Source organism: Oncorhynchus mykiss, chromosome 19, assembly GCF_057628025.1.
Source record: "Oncorhynchus mykiss isolate SJ-2025 chromosome 19, ASM5762802v1, whole genome shotgun sequence".
Classification (NCBI taxonomy): domain Eukaryota; kingdom Metazoa; phylum Chordata; class Actinopteri; order Salmoniformes; family Salmonidae; genus Oncorhynchus; species Oncorhynchus mykiss.
The window spans coordinates 23,638,634-23,655,507 of NC_143040.1; the positions used below are offsets into that span (position 1 = coordinate 23,638,634).

Consider the following 16,874-nt stretch of genomic DNA (forward strand, 5'->3'; position numbering starts at 1 on the left):
AGAGGAGTGAGACAATATTCCACAGGCCACAATCAACAGCCTGATCAACTCTATGCGAAGGAGATGTGTCGCACTGCATGAGGCAATGGTGGTTATACCAGATAGTAACTGGTTTTCTGGTCCACGCCCCTACTTTTTAAAAAAGGTATATGTGACCATATCTCTATTTCCACTCATGTGAAATCCATAGATTAGGGCCTAATTGATTTATTTAAATTGACTGATTTCCTTATCATGAACTGTAACTATATTTTTGTTCAGTGTCGATAAACTCTCTTGGTGAATATTTTGTCTACAGCTTATCATGATACTCAAATTTAGCCAAGCAAAACCTGGACACTTCCTTAATATTAGATTGCCTACCAGCTGTTGTTAATAAAGCACAATAATGCCCAATAAATCACACACTGTGCAATTCTCTTTATTTATAAAAAGAGACAATCTCCACCCACAATCTGCTGTTCTGTCTTGCCAAAGCACGGAAAATCCAGTTAACTGTATATTATCCATGTCCTTGTTCAGCTACGACTTTGTGAAACAGGATATTATAGTTTTTAATGTCCTGTTGATAGTAGTCTCAAACAGAGATCATCCACTTTATTCTCCTGTGATTTAACGTTCTCCAGTATAACAGAGGGTAAAGGCGGATTATCCACTCGTCGACGCTGTCTCACCAGACATCCGGCTCGCCAACCCCTGGTACCCCTCTTCTTACGAATTATGTGGATTTTGGCCTGGTCCAGGAAGAACAGCATTTGTGAACCACATACAGCGCCTTCATAAAGTATCCAGACCCCTTGACTTTTTCCACATTTTGGTACATTACAGCCTTATTCTAAAATTGATTAAATTGTATTTTTGCTAAGAACCTTTGGCAGCGATTACATTCTCGAGTCTGCTTGGGTATGACGCTACAAGCTTAGAACACCTGTATTTGGGGAGTTTCTCCCATTCTTCTCTGCAGACCCTCTCAAGCTCTGTCAGGTTGGATGGGGAGCTGGATGGTCTGCAGACCTTCTCAAGGTCTGTCAGGTTGGATGGGGGTTTAAGTCCGGGCTCTAGCTGGACCACTCAAGGACATTCAGAGACTTGTCCCAAAGCCAATCCTGCATTGTCTTGGCTATGTGCTTACGGTCGTTGTTCTGTTGGAAGATGAACCTTCGCCCCCGTCTGAGGTCCTGAGCACTCTGGAGCAGGTTTTCATCAAGGATCTCTCTGTACTTTGCTCCGTTCATCTTTCCCTCGATCCAGACTAGTCTCCCAGACTCTAGGAAGAGTCTTGGTGGTAACAAACTTTTTCTATTTAAGAATGATGGAGGCCGCTGTGTTCTTGGGGATCTTCAACACTGCAGACTTTTTTTGATACCCTTCCACAGATCTGTACCTCAACACAATCTTGGCTTGGAGCTCTACGGACAATTCCTTCGACCTCGTGACTTGGTTTTTGCTCTGACATGCACTGTCAACTGTGGGACCTTATATAGACAGGTGTGTCCCTTTCCAAATCATGTCCAACCAATTGATTTTTCCACTGGTAGACTCCAATCAAGTTGTAGAAACAGTATACACCTGAGCTCAATTTCAAGTCTCACAGCAAAGGGTCTGAATACTTATGTAAATAAGGTATTTCTGTTCTTTATTTTAAATACATTTGCAAAAATGTCTACACCTGTTGTCGTTATGGGGTATTGTGTGTAGATTGCTGAGGATTTTTTTTATTGCTTTATCCATTTTAGAATAAGGCAGTAACACAACTAAGTGTATGTAAACTTCCGGCTTAAACTGTATAAAGGACCAACATTTGACAATGCATGTCAGAGCAAAAACCAAGCCATGAGGTCGAAGGAATTGTCCATACAGCCCCAGATCTGGGGAAGGGTACCAAAACATTTCTTGAAGCATTGAAGATCCCCAAAAACACTGTGACCTCCATCATTCTTAAATAGAAGAAGTTTGGAATCACCAAGACTCTTTATAGAGCTGGCCGCCCGGCCTACTGAGAAATCGGAGGAGAAGGCCTTGGTCAGAGAGGTAACCAAAAACCTGATTGTCACTCTGACAGAGCTCCAGAATTCCTTTGTAGAGATGGGAGAACCTTCCAGAAGGACAACCATCTCTGCAGCACTCCACCAATCAGGCCTTTATGGTAAAGTGTCCAGACGGAAGCCACTCCTTAGTGAAAGGAAAATGACAGCTAGGGATGTTGCGGTGACAGTTTTACGGCCACACCGGTCAAGTCATGAAGGCCATCAAATTATATTGTGACTTTTGAGTCACGGTAATTAAGCTTCTCCATGTTCTGATGCTGCTGCTGGTTAGTAGCCTACCAAACTTGCTAATTGCCTGGTACTCCGCACTCTATGGTCCCTCTAATCCCTCTGACATCAATACAAATGTAATCAATCAATCACATTTATTTATGAAGCACTTTTTACATCAGCGGATGTCACAAAGTGCTAATCAGAAACCCAGCCTAAAATCATAAACAGCAAGCAATGCAGATGTAGAAGCACGGTGGCTAGGAAAACCCCCCTAGAAAGGCAGAAAACTAGGAAGAAACCTTGAGGAACCAGGCTCTGAGGGTTGACCAGTTCTCTTCTGGCTGTGCCGGGTGGAGATTATAAGAGAACATGGCCATTAAGGCCAGATTGTTCTTCAAGATGTTCAAACGTTCAAGATGACCAGCAGGGTCAAATAATAATCCCAGTGGTTGTAGAGGGTGCAACAACAACAGGTCAGGAGTAGATGTCAGTTGCGTTTTCATATCGGCGCATTCTGAGGTTGAGACAGCAGGTGCGGTAAAGAGAGGGAGAGAGTCGAAAATAGCAGGTCCGGGACAAGGTAGCACGTCCGGTGAACAGGTCAGGGTTCCCTAGCCGCAGGCAGAACAGTTGAAACAGGAGCAGCAGCACGACCAGGTGGACTGGGGACAGCCAGGAGTCATCAGGCCAAGTATTCCTAGGCATGATCATAGGGCTCAGGACCTTCGGGAGGGGAGAGAAAGAGGGAGAGAGAGAATTAGAGGGAGCATATTTAAATTCATACAGGACACAAGATAAGATAGGAGAATTACGCCAGATATAACAGACTGACCCTAGCCCCCCGGCACAAAGACTATTGCAGAATAGATACTGGAGACTGAGACAAGGGTGGGTCGGAGGACACTGTGGCCCGGTCCGACAATACCCCTGGACAGGGCCAATCAGGCAGGACATAACCCCACCCACTTTGCCAAAGCACTTCCCCCACACCACTAGAGGGATATCAACAGACCACCAACTTACTACCCTGAGACTTGGCTGAGTATAACCCACGAAGATCTCCTCCACTACACGAGCCCGAGGGTGCGCAAATCAAACACTTCATGATTCATATATTATCACTTGTGAATGATGCCCAGCATAAGAAACTATGCCTTTTTTCCCCGACTTTAAAAAAATCCTATTCACACACCTCATGTAGCCTAGCCAATAGGCCTACAGTACATGTTTTTTTATTTTACTTAACCAGGTAGGCCAGTTGAGAACAAGTTCTCAACTGCGACCTGGCCAAGATAAAGCAAAGCAGTGCGACAAAAACAACAACACAGAGTTACACATGGGATAAACAAACGTACAGTCAATAACACAATAGAAAAACCTATGTACAGTGTGTGCAAATGAGGTAAGATTAGGGAGGTAAGGCAATAAATAGGCCATAGTGGTGAAATAATTACAATTTAGCATTAACACTGGAGGTATAGATGTGCAGATGATGATGTGCAAGTAGAGATACTGGGGTGCAAAAGAGCAACAAAAAATAAATAACAATATGGGGATGAGGTAGTTGGATGGGCTATTTATAGATGGACTGTGTACAGGTGCAGTGATCAGTAAGCTGCTCTGACAGCTGATGCTTAAAGTTAGTGAGGGAGATATAAGTCTCCAGCTTCAGTGATTTTTGCATGTCGTTCCAGTCATTGGCAGCAGAGAACTGGAAGGAAAGGCAGCCAAAGAGGTGTTGACTTTGGGGGTGACCAGTGAAATATACCTGCTGGAGCATATGCTACGGGTGACCAGTGACCGGGGCTTTACCTAGAAAATACTTATAGATGACCTGGAGCCAGTGGGTTTGGCGATGAATATGTAGCAAGGGCCAGCCAACGAAAGCATACAGGTCGCAGGCCGAGCATACAGGTCGCCCAGCTTTTCACAGGAGTCGCTAGAGCGCGATGGGACAAGGACATCCCTGACGGCCAAACCCTCCCCTAACCCAGACAACGCTGGGCCAATTGTGTGCCACTCCATAGGTCTCCCGGTCATGGCCGGCTGCGACAGAGCCCGGACTCAAACCAGGATCTCTAGTGGCACATCTAGCACTGTGATGCAGTGCCTTAGACCACTGCGCGGGAGGCCCTAGGCCTTTATGTTTTGAGAAGGTTTGTATTACAACTGAAGCGGCCAAATAACTTCTTAAAATTAAGCACATTAATTCACTTTACAAGGGGTGTAGCGCCTAACTGGCATACATAAGCAGCCTGTGAGTTTCAAGTTTGGGAAAGAATTTTCACCATAAAAATGCACCTTTATAATAAAAGCATTACATACATAATTGCATTATGGTCACTTTTGATACTGGTGTTTTCCGCTAATGGAACATTTGCGCTTGTAGCCTACTACCATGTGCGCATTGCTGCACGTATAATGTGAAGAAATAAGCTAGTAGTTTATCAACATTGTAAGCTAAACGTTCTGATCTGTTGCGTAAACCACATTGTGTTGATAGTGGCTGTATTATTTTGGAATCTATCGCATTCCACAACTGTCCCAGACTGTTAGGAATATTTATTTCCCACACAGAGTAGAATAGGTCGACTTTTGTAGAGCTTTTGCTGTTTGTTAGGGCTACTCATCTTGCTGGCGAAAAGTAAATGTGGGCAGCTCTTCCAATATATTCAATATGCACCTCGCAGTTGCGTCCCTGATGTGTCTATCTTCACCTGTAGCCTGTGAGAAAGATCTGATCACGTGATGGTGAACCATGAGAGTGGTGATTCGGAGCACACAGCACTCAGGGAGAAGGGCATAATGGCCAAAGGACGCAAAAGGCATGGAATTTTTTAGGTGCATTACGGCCACACAAAGGGGAAGCCGCCCTTAAAATTCTATGCATTATCAAGTGCTTATCAAAAAACAAAGCAGAGCTCATGCCTTTCAAGTTACTTTTTTCAAATCATCATTAGAGTCACATCATGCAGCCTTACAATTTATTACAAATCAAAACATATAGCCCAACATTTGCAGGACGACTAAAGTTACATTAATAACTCAAAATTAAGCATAAAGGACTACCTATTTCTTTGTTAAGCGCTCAACACAGAATAACTGCATGTGCACACTCCCTCAAATCATTGAGAAAATATCCGTAATTTTTTTCAGCTTTGTTAAATTGTATTCTTCATACTATAAAATAATGCCACGGTATTCTAAGCGAATCTTGTCTGCTAAATGAAATAGTGTAGCCCACACCCAATTGGCATAGCCAGATCAGGACCTAACATAAGGACAACTCAGAGTATGCTATTCTGTTCTTGTGAAATAGACTACATTTTCTTCATATCATGCTTTTTTAGATCTGTCTAAAATAAATAGATTTACTGTGAAGGTGTAGGCTTTATTACATGGATTTATTATGCTTTTTAAAATGTAGATGTTCCTAAGGTCTGCATCAGTGGCTTGTAGGCTATGTGTGGAAGCCAGGAGATGCTAAACGTGTCTATATTAATTAACGGTCAATTACCGTGAGACAGAGAGTTATTTGCTTGACAATCACCAGCTGACGAAAATTGGTGACCGCCACGGCCCTAATGACAGCCCACTTGGAGTTTGCCAAAAGGCACCTGAAGGACTCTCAGACCACGAGAAATAAGATTCTCTGGTCTGATGAAACCAAGATGTAACTATTTAGCCTGAATGCCAAGCATCATGTCTGGAGGAAACCTGCCGCCATCCCTACAGTGAAGCATGGTGGTGGCAGCATCATGCTGTGGGGATGTTTTTCAGCGAGCAGGGACTGGGAGACTAATCAGAATCGAGGGAAAGATGTACGGAGCAAAGTACAGAGAGAACCTTGATGAAAACCTGCTCCAGAGCGCTCAGGACCTCGAACTGAGGCAAAGGTTCAACTTCCAACAAATACTTTTGTAAATGTGATATTTCAGTTAAGAAATATTTTATGAAATGTGCTAAAATTTCAAAAAACCTGTTTTTGCATTGTGTGTAGATTGATGAGGGGAAAAAAACAATTGAATTCATTTTTAGAATAAGATTATAATTTAACAAAATGTGGAAAAAGTCAAGGGGTTTGAATTACTTTCCGAATGCACTGTATGAATACTAATCAGGATACAGTATATTAGTGTTTTATGTTTCATAAATGTTTTACAAATGTTAGAATTCTTCTTACACTTTGACATTAAAGAGTATTTTGTGTAGATTGTTAACATAAAAAGTACAATTAAATCCATTTTAATCCCACAACACAATGTGAAAAAAATTCAATGGGTGTGAATACTTTCTGAAGGCACTGAAATCTATTACTCTTGTTATTCCAAATGCATTTGTGGATCTTTTCTGCTGACAACAAAACATGCATTTGTCTTTAATGCACGGTCTGATCTAAACATCAGAAGCTATCGAGTGGAATAGTTACTTTCTATGTTATAGATGGGAATGGTTTTTCTGCTGGTGTATCCTGAGGTAGCTCCTGTCTGAGAACCTCTTCCCACAGTTAGTGCAGGCGAACGGCCTCTCTCCCGTATGGACCTTCAAATGCCTCTTCAGATGGTGCTGGTGGGAGAACCTCTTCTCACAGTGGGGGCAGGTGTAGGGTTTCTCCCCTGTGTGGACCCTCTGGTGCCTTTTCAGGGTGAACGAGTGTGAGAAACTTGCTCGGCATAGGTGACAACCGAATGGTTTCTCCCCTGTGTGCATCCTCTGGTGGATCTCCAGCTGTTTGCGGAAATTGAAGGCTTTCCCACAAAAGGAACATGGGAAGCGCTTCTCTTTGCCACCTGATCTGATGATAGTGTCACCACTACTGTCATTTGTCAATGGGCATATGTAGCCATTTAGTGTTGAGGCACTGGCATTGTCTGAGGTCTGGTTTAACATAAGGAGAGTGTGAGGAGGATGAAGGCCAGGGAGTGTCTGTGTTTTTGCAGGGTCCATGTTCCAGTCGATAGATCCTATAGAAGGCAGGCTGAAGGCTGCACCTTTTAGGGGGTTAACCTGAGGCGCCATCAGTCTCTCTGAATCACAACTATAGGAGCAGGACGGAGCATCGCTAGCCGAGTCTGTGTCTGTTCTCTCCCGCTGCATACGGACACGCCCCCGTCCTTGCAGACCATATCTACCCCTCTCCCTGGTCTCAGACAGTCTGTCGTCATAGAGACTAAGTTCAGCTGTTGCTTTGTGTTCGAATGTCTGTTTCTGGTTAACAGTGTTGTTCCCAAGTCCAGAGTTGAAGACGCTGTCCCATCCACTGACCTCCACCATGTCGCCTCTGGTTCTGCCCTGCTCAGTGATGTTGTCCCCTGGGCCCTTGGCTACACCAGTCTGGGTCTGGGAATTCAAAAGGGCTGCCCAGTCCCCTCTGTTAGCCTCCAGCCAATCACCTGCAGGGAGAAGTTAGAAAATAGACTTTACAAACACGGTTGTTTTATTTGTCAATTACCTGGTTAAATTCATACATTATTAGGGATTCATAACCCTTTCCTTATTACACATTTTGTTGTTACAGCCTGAATTCAAAATGGTTTAAAAATAAACAAAAATCTCACCCATCCACACACAATATCGTATAATGACAAAGTGAAAACATGTTTAAAAAATGTTTTAGCAGATTTATTGAAAATGAAATACAGAAACAGCTAATTTATATAATTATTAACCCCAGAGTCAATACTTTGTAGAAGCACCTTTGGCAGCGATTAAAGGCGAGTCTTTCTGGGTAAGTCTCTTAAGAATTTTCCACACCTGGATTGTGCAACATTTTTGCAAAATTCCTCAAGCTCTATCAAATGGGTTGTTGATCATTGCTAGACAACCATTTTCAAGTTTTGCCATCGATTTTAAAGTACGTTGAAGTCAAAACTAACTTGGCCACTTAGGAACATTCACTGTCTTCTTGGTAAGAAAATCCAGTGTAGATTTAGCCTGTTTTAGGTCAATGTCCTGCTGAAAGGCAAATGAATCTCCCATTGTCTGATGCAAAGCAGACTAAACCAGGTTTTCCTCTAGGGGTTTGCCTGGGCTAAACTCCATTACATTTATTTTTTATCCCGAAACACTACAGTCCTTAACGATAACCCATGCCCATAACATGATGCAGCCATCATTATGCTTAAAAATATGGAGAATGGTACTCAGTAATGTGTTGTATTGGATTTGCCCCAAACATAACACTTTGTATAAAGGACAAAAAGTTAATTGCCTTGCCAATTGTTTTGCAGTATTACTTCAGTAACTTGTTGCAAATAGGATGCATGTTTTGGAATATTTTATTCTGTACAGACTTCCTTCTTTTCGCTCAGGTTAGTATTGTGGAGTAACTACAATGTTGTTGATCCATCCTCAGGTTTCTTTCCTCTCCGCAACTTTGTAGTGACTGGTGTAATTAGTAACTTCCGCATGCTCAAAGGAATATTCAATGACTACTTTTTTTTTTTTTTACCCAATAGGTGCTCTTCTTTGCGAGGCATTGGAAAACCTCCCTGGTTGAATCTGTGTTTGAAATTCACTTCTCGACGGAGGGTTACAGATAATTCTATGTGTGGGGTACATAGATGAGGTAGTCAAAAAAAATCACGTTAAACACTATTGTTGCACACAGAGTGAGTCCATGCAACTTATGTGACATGTTAAGCAAATGTTTACTCCTGACATTATGGGGTATTGTGTGTAGGCCAGTGACAAAAAAAAAGAAATTCAGGCAACAAAACGTGGAAAAGGTCTAGGGGTGAGAATAGTATGGGTAGCCATTTGATTAGATGTAATGGAGTCTTATGGCTTAGGGGTATAAGCTGGTTAGAACCCTCTTGGACATAGACTTGGCGCTCTGGTACCGCTTGCCATGCGGTAGCAGAGAGAACAGTCTATGACTAGGGTGGCTAGTGTCTTTGACAATTTGTGGGGCCTTCCTCTGACACCGCCTGGTATAAATGTCCTGGATGGCAGGAAGCTTGACCCCGGTGATGTACTGGGCCATACGCACTACCCTTGTGGCTTGTACCTTGTGGTCGGAGGCCGAGCAGTTGCTATACCAGGCAGTGATGCAACCCGTCAGGATGCTCTCGATGGTGCAGCTGTAAAACATTTTGAGGATCTGGGGACACATGCCAAATCTTTCCAGTCTGCTGAGGGGGAATAGGTTTGGTCGTGCCCTTTTCACGATTGTCTTGGTGTGCTTGGACAATGTTAGTTTGTTGGTGATGTGGGCGCCAAGGAACTTGAAGCTCTCAACCTGCGCCACTACGGCCCCGTCGATGAGAATGGGGGCGTGCTTGGTCCTCGTTTTTCCTGTAGTCCACAATCATCTCCATTGTCTTGATCACATTGAGGGAGAGGTTGTTGTCCTGGCACCACGCGGTCAGGTATCTGACCTCCTTCCTATAGGCTGTCTCATCGTTGTCGGTGATCAGGCCTACCACTGTTGTGTCATCGGCAAACTTAATGATGGTGTTGGAGTCGTGCCTGGCCGTGCAGTCATGAGCGAACAGGGAGTACAGGAGGGGACTGAGCTCGCACCCCTGAGGGGCCCCAGTGTTGAGGAACAGCGTGGCGGATGTGTTTTTACCTACCCTTACCACCTGGGGGTGGCCCATCAGGAAGTCCAGGATTCAAGTACAGAGGGAGGTGTTTAGTCCTAGGGTCTATAGCTTAGTGGTGAGCTTTGTGGGCACTATGGTGTTGAATTCTGAGCTGTAGTCAATGAATAGCATTCTCACATAGGTGTTCCTTTTGTCCAGGTGGGAAAGGGCAGCATGGTCTGCTTGAAACTTGTTGGTAATACAGACTCAGACAGGGAGATGTTGAAAATGTCAGTGAAGACACTTGCCAGTGGGTCAGCACATGCTCGGAGTAAGGTCCTGGTAATCCATCTGGCCCCGCAGCCTTGTGTATATTGACCTGTTTAAAGGTATTACTCACATCGGCTGCGGAGAGCGTGATCACACAGTCGTCCGGAACATCTGATGCTCTCATGCATGTTTCAGTGTTACTTGCCTCGAAGCGAGCACATCAATTATTTAGCTAGTCTGGCAGGCTCGTGTAACTGGGCAGCTCTCGGCTGTGCTTCCCTTTGTAGGCTGTAATAGTTTGCAAGACCTGCCAGATCCGACCAGCGTCGGAGCCAGTGTAGTACGATTCGATCTTAGTCCTGTATTGATGCTTTGCCTGTTTGATGGTTCGTCGGAAGGCATAGCGGGATTTCTTATAAGCTTCCGGGTTAGTCCGCAGCTCTACCCTGGAGCTCAGTGCAAATGTTGTCTGTAATCCATGGCTTCTGGTTGGGGTATGTACACTAACGTTCAAAACTTTGGAGTCACTTAGAAATGTCCTTGTTTTTGAAAGAAAAGCAATTTTTTTGTCCATTAAAATAACATTGAATTGATAAGAAAGTGTTAAACACTTTTCAGCTGTGCTAACATAATTACAAAAGGGTTTTCTAATGATCAATTAGCCTTTGATCAATTAGCCTTTTATAATGATAAACTTGGATTAGCTAACACAACGTGCCATTGGAACACTGGACTGATGGTTGCTGATAATGGGCTCTGTACGCCTATGTACAGTTGAAGTCGGAAGTTTACATACACCTTAGCCAAATACATTTAAACTCCGTTTTTCACAATTCCTGACATTTAATCCAAATAACAATTCCCTGTCTTAGGTCAGTTAGGATAACCACTTTATTTAAAAAATGTGAAATGTCAGAATAATAGTAGAGAGAATGATTTCTTTCAGATTTGATTTCTTTCATCACATTCCCAGTGGGTCAGAAGTTTATTACACTCAATTAGTATTTGGTAGCATTGCCTTTAAATTGTTTAACTTGGGTCAAACGTTTTGGGTAGCCTTCTACAATCTTCCCACAATAAGTTGGGTGAATTTTGGCCCATTCCTCCTGACAGACCACCCCCAGGTGGTGAGGGTAGGCAACAACATCTCCTCCCCGCTGATCCTCAACACTGGGGCCCCACAAGGGTGCGTTCTGAGCCCTCTCCTGTACTCCCTGTTCACCCACGACTGCGTGGCCACGCACGCCTCCAACTCAATCATCAAGTTTGCGGACGACACAACAGTGGTAGGCTTGATTACCAACAACGACGAGACGGCCTACAGGGAGGAGGTGAGGGCCCTCGGAGTGTGGTGTCAGGAAAATAACCTCACACTCAACGTCAACAAAACTAAGGAGATGATTGTGGACTTCAGGAAACAGCAGAGGGAACACCCCCCTATCCACATCGATGGAACAGTAGTGGAGAGGGTAGCAAGTTTTAAGTTCCTCGGCATACACATCACAGACAAACTGAATTGGTCCACTCACACAGACAGCATCGTGAAGAAGGCGCAGCAGCGCCTCTTCAACCTCAGGAGGCTGAAGAAATTCGGCTTGTCACCAAAAGCACTCACAAACTTCTACAGATGCACAATCGAGAGCATCCTGGCGGGCTGTATCACCGCCTGGTATGGCAACTGCACCGCCCTCAACCGTAAGGCTCTCCAGAGGGTAGTGAGGTCCGCACAACGCATCACCGGGGGCAAACTACCTGCCCTCCAGGACACCTACACCACCCGATGTCACAGGAAGGCCATAAAGATCATCAAGGACATCAACCACCCGAGCCACTGCCTGTTCACCCCGCTATCATCCAGAAGGCGAGGTCAGTACAGGTGCATCAAAGCTGGGACCGAGAGACTGAAAAACAGCTTCTATCTCAAGGCCATCAGACTGTTAAACAGCCACCACTAACACTGAGTGGCTGCTGCCAACACACTGACACTGACTCAACTCCAGCCACTTTAATAATGGGAATTGATGGGAAATGATGTAAATATATCACTAGCCACTTTAAACAATGCTACCTTATATAAATGTTACTTACCCTACATTATTCATCTCATTTGCATACGTATATACTGTACTCTATATCATCGACGGTATCCTTATGTAATACATGTATCACTAGCCACTTTATACTATGCCACTTTGTTTACATACTCATCTCATTTGTACAAACTGTACTCGATACCATCTACTGTATCTTGCCTATGCTGCTCTGTACCATCACTCATTCATATATCCTTATGTACATATTCTTTATCCCCTTACACTGTGTACAAGACAGTAGTTTTGGAATTGTTAGTTAGATTACTTGTTATTACTGCATTGTTGGAACTAGAAGCACAAGCATTTCGCTACACTCGCATTAACATCTGCTAACCATGTGTATGTGACAAATAAAATTTGATTTGATTTGATTTGATGTAACTGAGTCAGGTTTGTAGGCCTCCTTGCTCGCACACACTTTCAGTTCTGCCCACACATTTTCTATAGGATTGAGGTCAGGGCTTTGTGATGGCCACTCCAGTACCTTGACTTTGTTGTCCTTAAGCCATTTTGTCACAACTTTGGAAGTATGCTTGGGGTCATTGTCCATTTGGAAGACCCATTTGGGGCCAAGCTTTAACTTCCTGACTGATGTCTTGAGATGTTGCTTCAATATATCCTCATGATATCATCTATTTTGTGAAGTGCACCAGGCCCTCCTGCAGCAAAGTACCCCCACAACATCATGCTGCCATCCCCGTGCTTCACGGTTGGGATGGTGTTCTTCGGCTTGCAAGCCTCCCCCTTTTTCCTCCAAACATAACAATGGTCATTATGGCCAAACAGTTCTATTTTTGTTTTATCAGACCAGAGGACATTTCTCCAAAAAGTACGATCTTTGTCCCCATGTGCAGTTTCAAACCATAGTCTGGCTTTTTTATGGCGGATTTGGAGTATTGACTTCTTCCTTGCTGAGCGCCCTTTCAGGTTATGTCGATATAGGACCCGTTTTACTGTGGATATAGATACTTTTGTACCTGTTTCCTCCAACATCTTCACAAGGTCCTTTGCTGTTGTTCTGGGATTGATTTGCACTTTTCGCACTAAAGTACGTTAATCTCTAGGAGACAGAACACGTCTCCTTCCTGAGCGGTATGACGGCTCTCCTTCCTGCGAGGTATGACGGCTGCGTGGTCCCATGATGTTTATACTTGCATACTATTGTTTGTACAGATGAACGTGGTACCTTCAGGCATTTGGAAATTGGCCTTGAAGGCCTTGAAATACATCCACAGGTACACCTCCAATTGACTCAAATTATGTAAATTAGCTTGTCAGAAGCTTCTAAAGCCATGACATCATTTTCTGGAATTTTCCAAGCTGTTTAAAGGCACAGTCAACTTAGTGTATGTAAACATCTGACCCACTGGAATTGTGATACAGTGAATTATAAGTGAAATAATCTGTCTGTAAACAGTTGTTGAAAAAATGACTTGTGTCATGCACAAAGGAGATGTACTAACCGACTTGCCAAAACTATAGTTTGTTAACAAGACATTTGTGGAGTGGTTGAAAAACAAGTTTTAATGACTCCAACCTAAGTGTATGTAAACTTCCCTTTAACTGTAGATATTCCATTTAAAAAATCAGCCGTTTCCAGCAACAATAGTAATTTACAACATTAACAATGTCTACACTGTATTTCTGATAAAAATGTATGTCATTTTAATGGACAAAAAAAAATGGACATTTCTAAGTGACCCCAAACTTTTTAACGGTGTATATATTATTTTTTTTACTTTCACTTGTCTAGCTAGTGTACGCCCGACTCAAACAGAGAGAGAGCCAGCTAGCTAACATAGCACATCTAACACTGGAGCACTTCCAAGTCAAGGTAAGCTTTTGGTTTTATTAATTTATTACCGCCGGTGTAAATACTAAACCGCTTGCTGAAAACTAACGTTTGTTGCTGATTTATTAATGCTAGTAGCTATATATGTTGACTATGACGTTAGGTGACAACGATGTAGGCTGTGTGTAGCGGTTAGCAGTTATGGAATGAAGTTTTTTTTTTGTCCAGGAGGAGAGCGCATAGATGCGAGAACAAATTATACAATGAGCAAATGATCATTATTTTTGTATGTGGCTGCTATGAAAGTCAACTGTGTTTGTGGTGATCAGGAGTGTATTCATTCTGCTGATTCTGTTGAAAAACATTTCTTAAACGGAAGCAAACGGAACGAAACGGGGATAAACATACCTACATTTGTCCAATAGAAACTCTCATTTGCAACTGTTGGACTAATGACTACACCCTAGATCAGCTAGATGCAGGCAAGAGTGTGTAAGCGGTATTGAATGTGTCAACTGTCTGGATTACTCTTATTTTTCTCTTGACCTTTTGTAGCAACCTCATAATGAGTATAGGGAACATTTGAGTATTGTGTAGTATCCTAAACCTGTCGATGTTACATTGGGCTGGATGAATAAAATACGAATGACGGTCATTCAATATGCTGTAATAGAAAAGGCCATGCTCATAAAAAAAAAATCCTCCCTCATCTTACATGGCACCGACCGCCACTGGTGTGAATACCTACCGAAGGCACTGTATCTACCTCAAACACTCCAGTATCGGTGCACATTTGGTACTGGCACTGACCCTGTATATAGCTTCCTCTCTTATTTCTCCTTTTCAATATATTTTTTATTAGTTATACTATTTGATATTGAATACTGTACTTCTGGGTTGGGCTTGCAAGTTAAGAATTTCACTGTACTTGTTGTGCATGCGACAAATAAAACTTGAAACTTCTGAAGTTAAACATAACTTATTTTGATTTTATATTTAGAATGAAGCAAAAACAACAGCCAGGAGTATCACTATTCCCATTGAAGATGTATTACTGTATGGAGGCTATATGTATTTCTCCCTTACCTTGCTCCCCCATCTTTAGTCCACTCAGCAGGTCAATGCTCTCTGGTTCATCTTCTATTGTCTCCTCTTTGACCAGCAGCAGATCAGGCTTCCCATCCTCCATGTCTACTGACTGTAAGAGATACAGAGTGAGAGGATGTTGGATCAAGACATCTGATATCAGCACCCTGCTATGGAGCATCTTCTGATTGGCCAATGAGGGATTGCTATGTAGCGTAAATGTAATGCTATTACACTCTTTAATTGGTTGATAATTGAAAGGAATGGTCCCACACTTAAGATAAAATTAATCAAGACCTGGGCCAGTATCCACAGAGTCTCAGAATAGAATTGCTGATCGAGGATCAGGTCCCCACGTGTCTATGTAGTCTTATTCAGTATGATCGAAAAGGCTAATCTGATCCTAGATCAGCACTCCTACTCTGAGGCTTTGAGGATATGGGCCCTGACCTAATACCACACAGACAGTAGTTCACATGGGGCTCACCTCAGTGAGACTGTGCGTGGTCCTGTGCTGCTCAGCTGGTTCCTCTGTGGGTTCAGGAGGAGGTGTAGTCTGGTTGTCCTCCCCCTCAGGGTTCCCCAGACCCTCGTCCTTCACCAGCAGCACCTCTGGACCCTCCTCCTCCTGGAAGAGAGGTGATACAGATTACACAGACATACACTTCCTCAGGTACATACACACAAATAAACACACTTTCAAAATGGAGTCTTTACCCATCCCCAATATGTTTGAGTCCTATACTGTAGTTACAGAATTACTTCATTGTTGTTAAAACCACTTCATTCTACCCCCTCCTTTTTCGAACATTCTGTTAAAAATCGCGCAACATTTCAGCGTCCTGCTACTCATGCCAGGAATATAGTATATGCATATGATTAGTATGTGTGGATAGAAAACACTCTGAAGTTTCTAAAACTGGTTAAATCACGGCTGTGACTATAACAGAGCGTGTGTTTCATCGAAAAGCGCAAGAAAAACTGGTCACTGAAAGCTGAAAAAAGTATCCATGCGCCACTTTCATGTATTGTTTAAAGGACACCAAATTTAATATGGACACGGATGCAATTCCTACAGCTTCCACACGATGTCGCCAAAAACGTAATTTTCATTGACAAAAATCCTTTGAGACATGACCAATAGATCCGTCATTCCATCCAGCCTACAACAATCGATTTTGGAAGATTGAAAAATGGCCATTGTTTTTTTGAGTAGCTGCTATTGAATACAGATCGCCCAGTGATCAATTTGATCGCTTATTAACGTTTACAAATACCTAAAGTTGGGTTACAAAAGTAGGTTGAAGTGTTTTGTCAAAGAATATAGGCAACTTATATAATTTAAAAAAATTACGTTGCATGTTGGAAGAGAGCTTTTTTCCTTAACCAGACAGGCTATACAAATGGATATTTTGGGCATACATGGACGGATTTAATCGGGAAAAAGACCAATTTGTGATGTTTATGGAACATATAGGAGTGCTAACAAAGAATATCATCAAAGGTAATGAATGTTTTATATTTTATTTCTGCGTTTTTGTGTAGCGCCGGCTACGCTAATTATTTTGTTTACGTCCCCTTCAGGTATATTGGTGTGTTGCATGCTATCAGATAATAGCTTCTCATGCTTTTGCCGAAAAGCATTTTAAAAATCTGACTTGTTGGCTAGATTCACAACGAGTGTAGCTTTAATTCAATACCCTGCATGTTTATATTTTAATGAACGTTTGAGTTTTAACTAGTACATTTAGCATTTAGCGTAGCGCATTTGCATTTCCAGGTGCCTAGTTGAGACGTCTACGTCTCAAGTAGGATCAAGAGGTTTTAAACCCATCATGGTGGACAT

At 42.8% G+C, this 16,874-nt stretch overlaps 1 protein-coding gene across 2 annotated transcripts in view; it reads right to left on the minus strand.

Moving 5' to 3' along the window:
- Window positions 1-405: 405 nt before the first annotated feature.
- LOC110498540 (uncharacterized) overlaps window positions 406-16,874 on the minus strand; it is a 40,661-nt gene continuing 24,192 nt past the window's right edge. The window contains exons 4-7 of one of the 2 annotated variants that reach the window (XM_036953750.2): window positions 15,516-15,656; window positions 15,029-15,140; window positions 6,691-7,654; window positions 406-2,984 (exon numbers count right to left, since the gene is read on the minus strand). In XM_036953750.2, the coding sequence (XP_036809645.2) occupies window positions 6,699-7,654; window positions 15,029-15,140; window positions 15,516-15,656 (1,209 nt within the window). In that variant the 3' untranslated portion in view covers window positions 406-2,984; window positions 6,691-6,698. Of the gene's footprint in view, window positions 2,985-5,231; window positions 7,655-15,028; window positions 15,141-15,515; window positions 15,657-16,874 lie in introns of those variants that run through there. The other variant, XM_090210535.1, reaches the window with a different exon arrangement.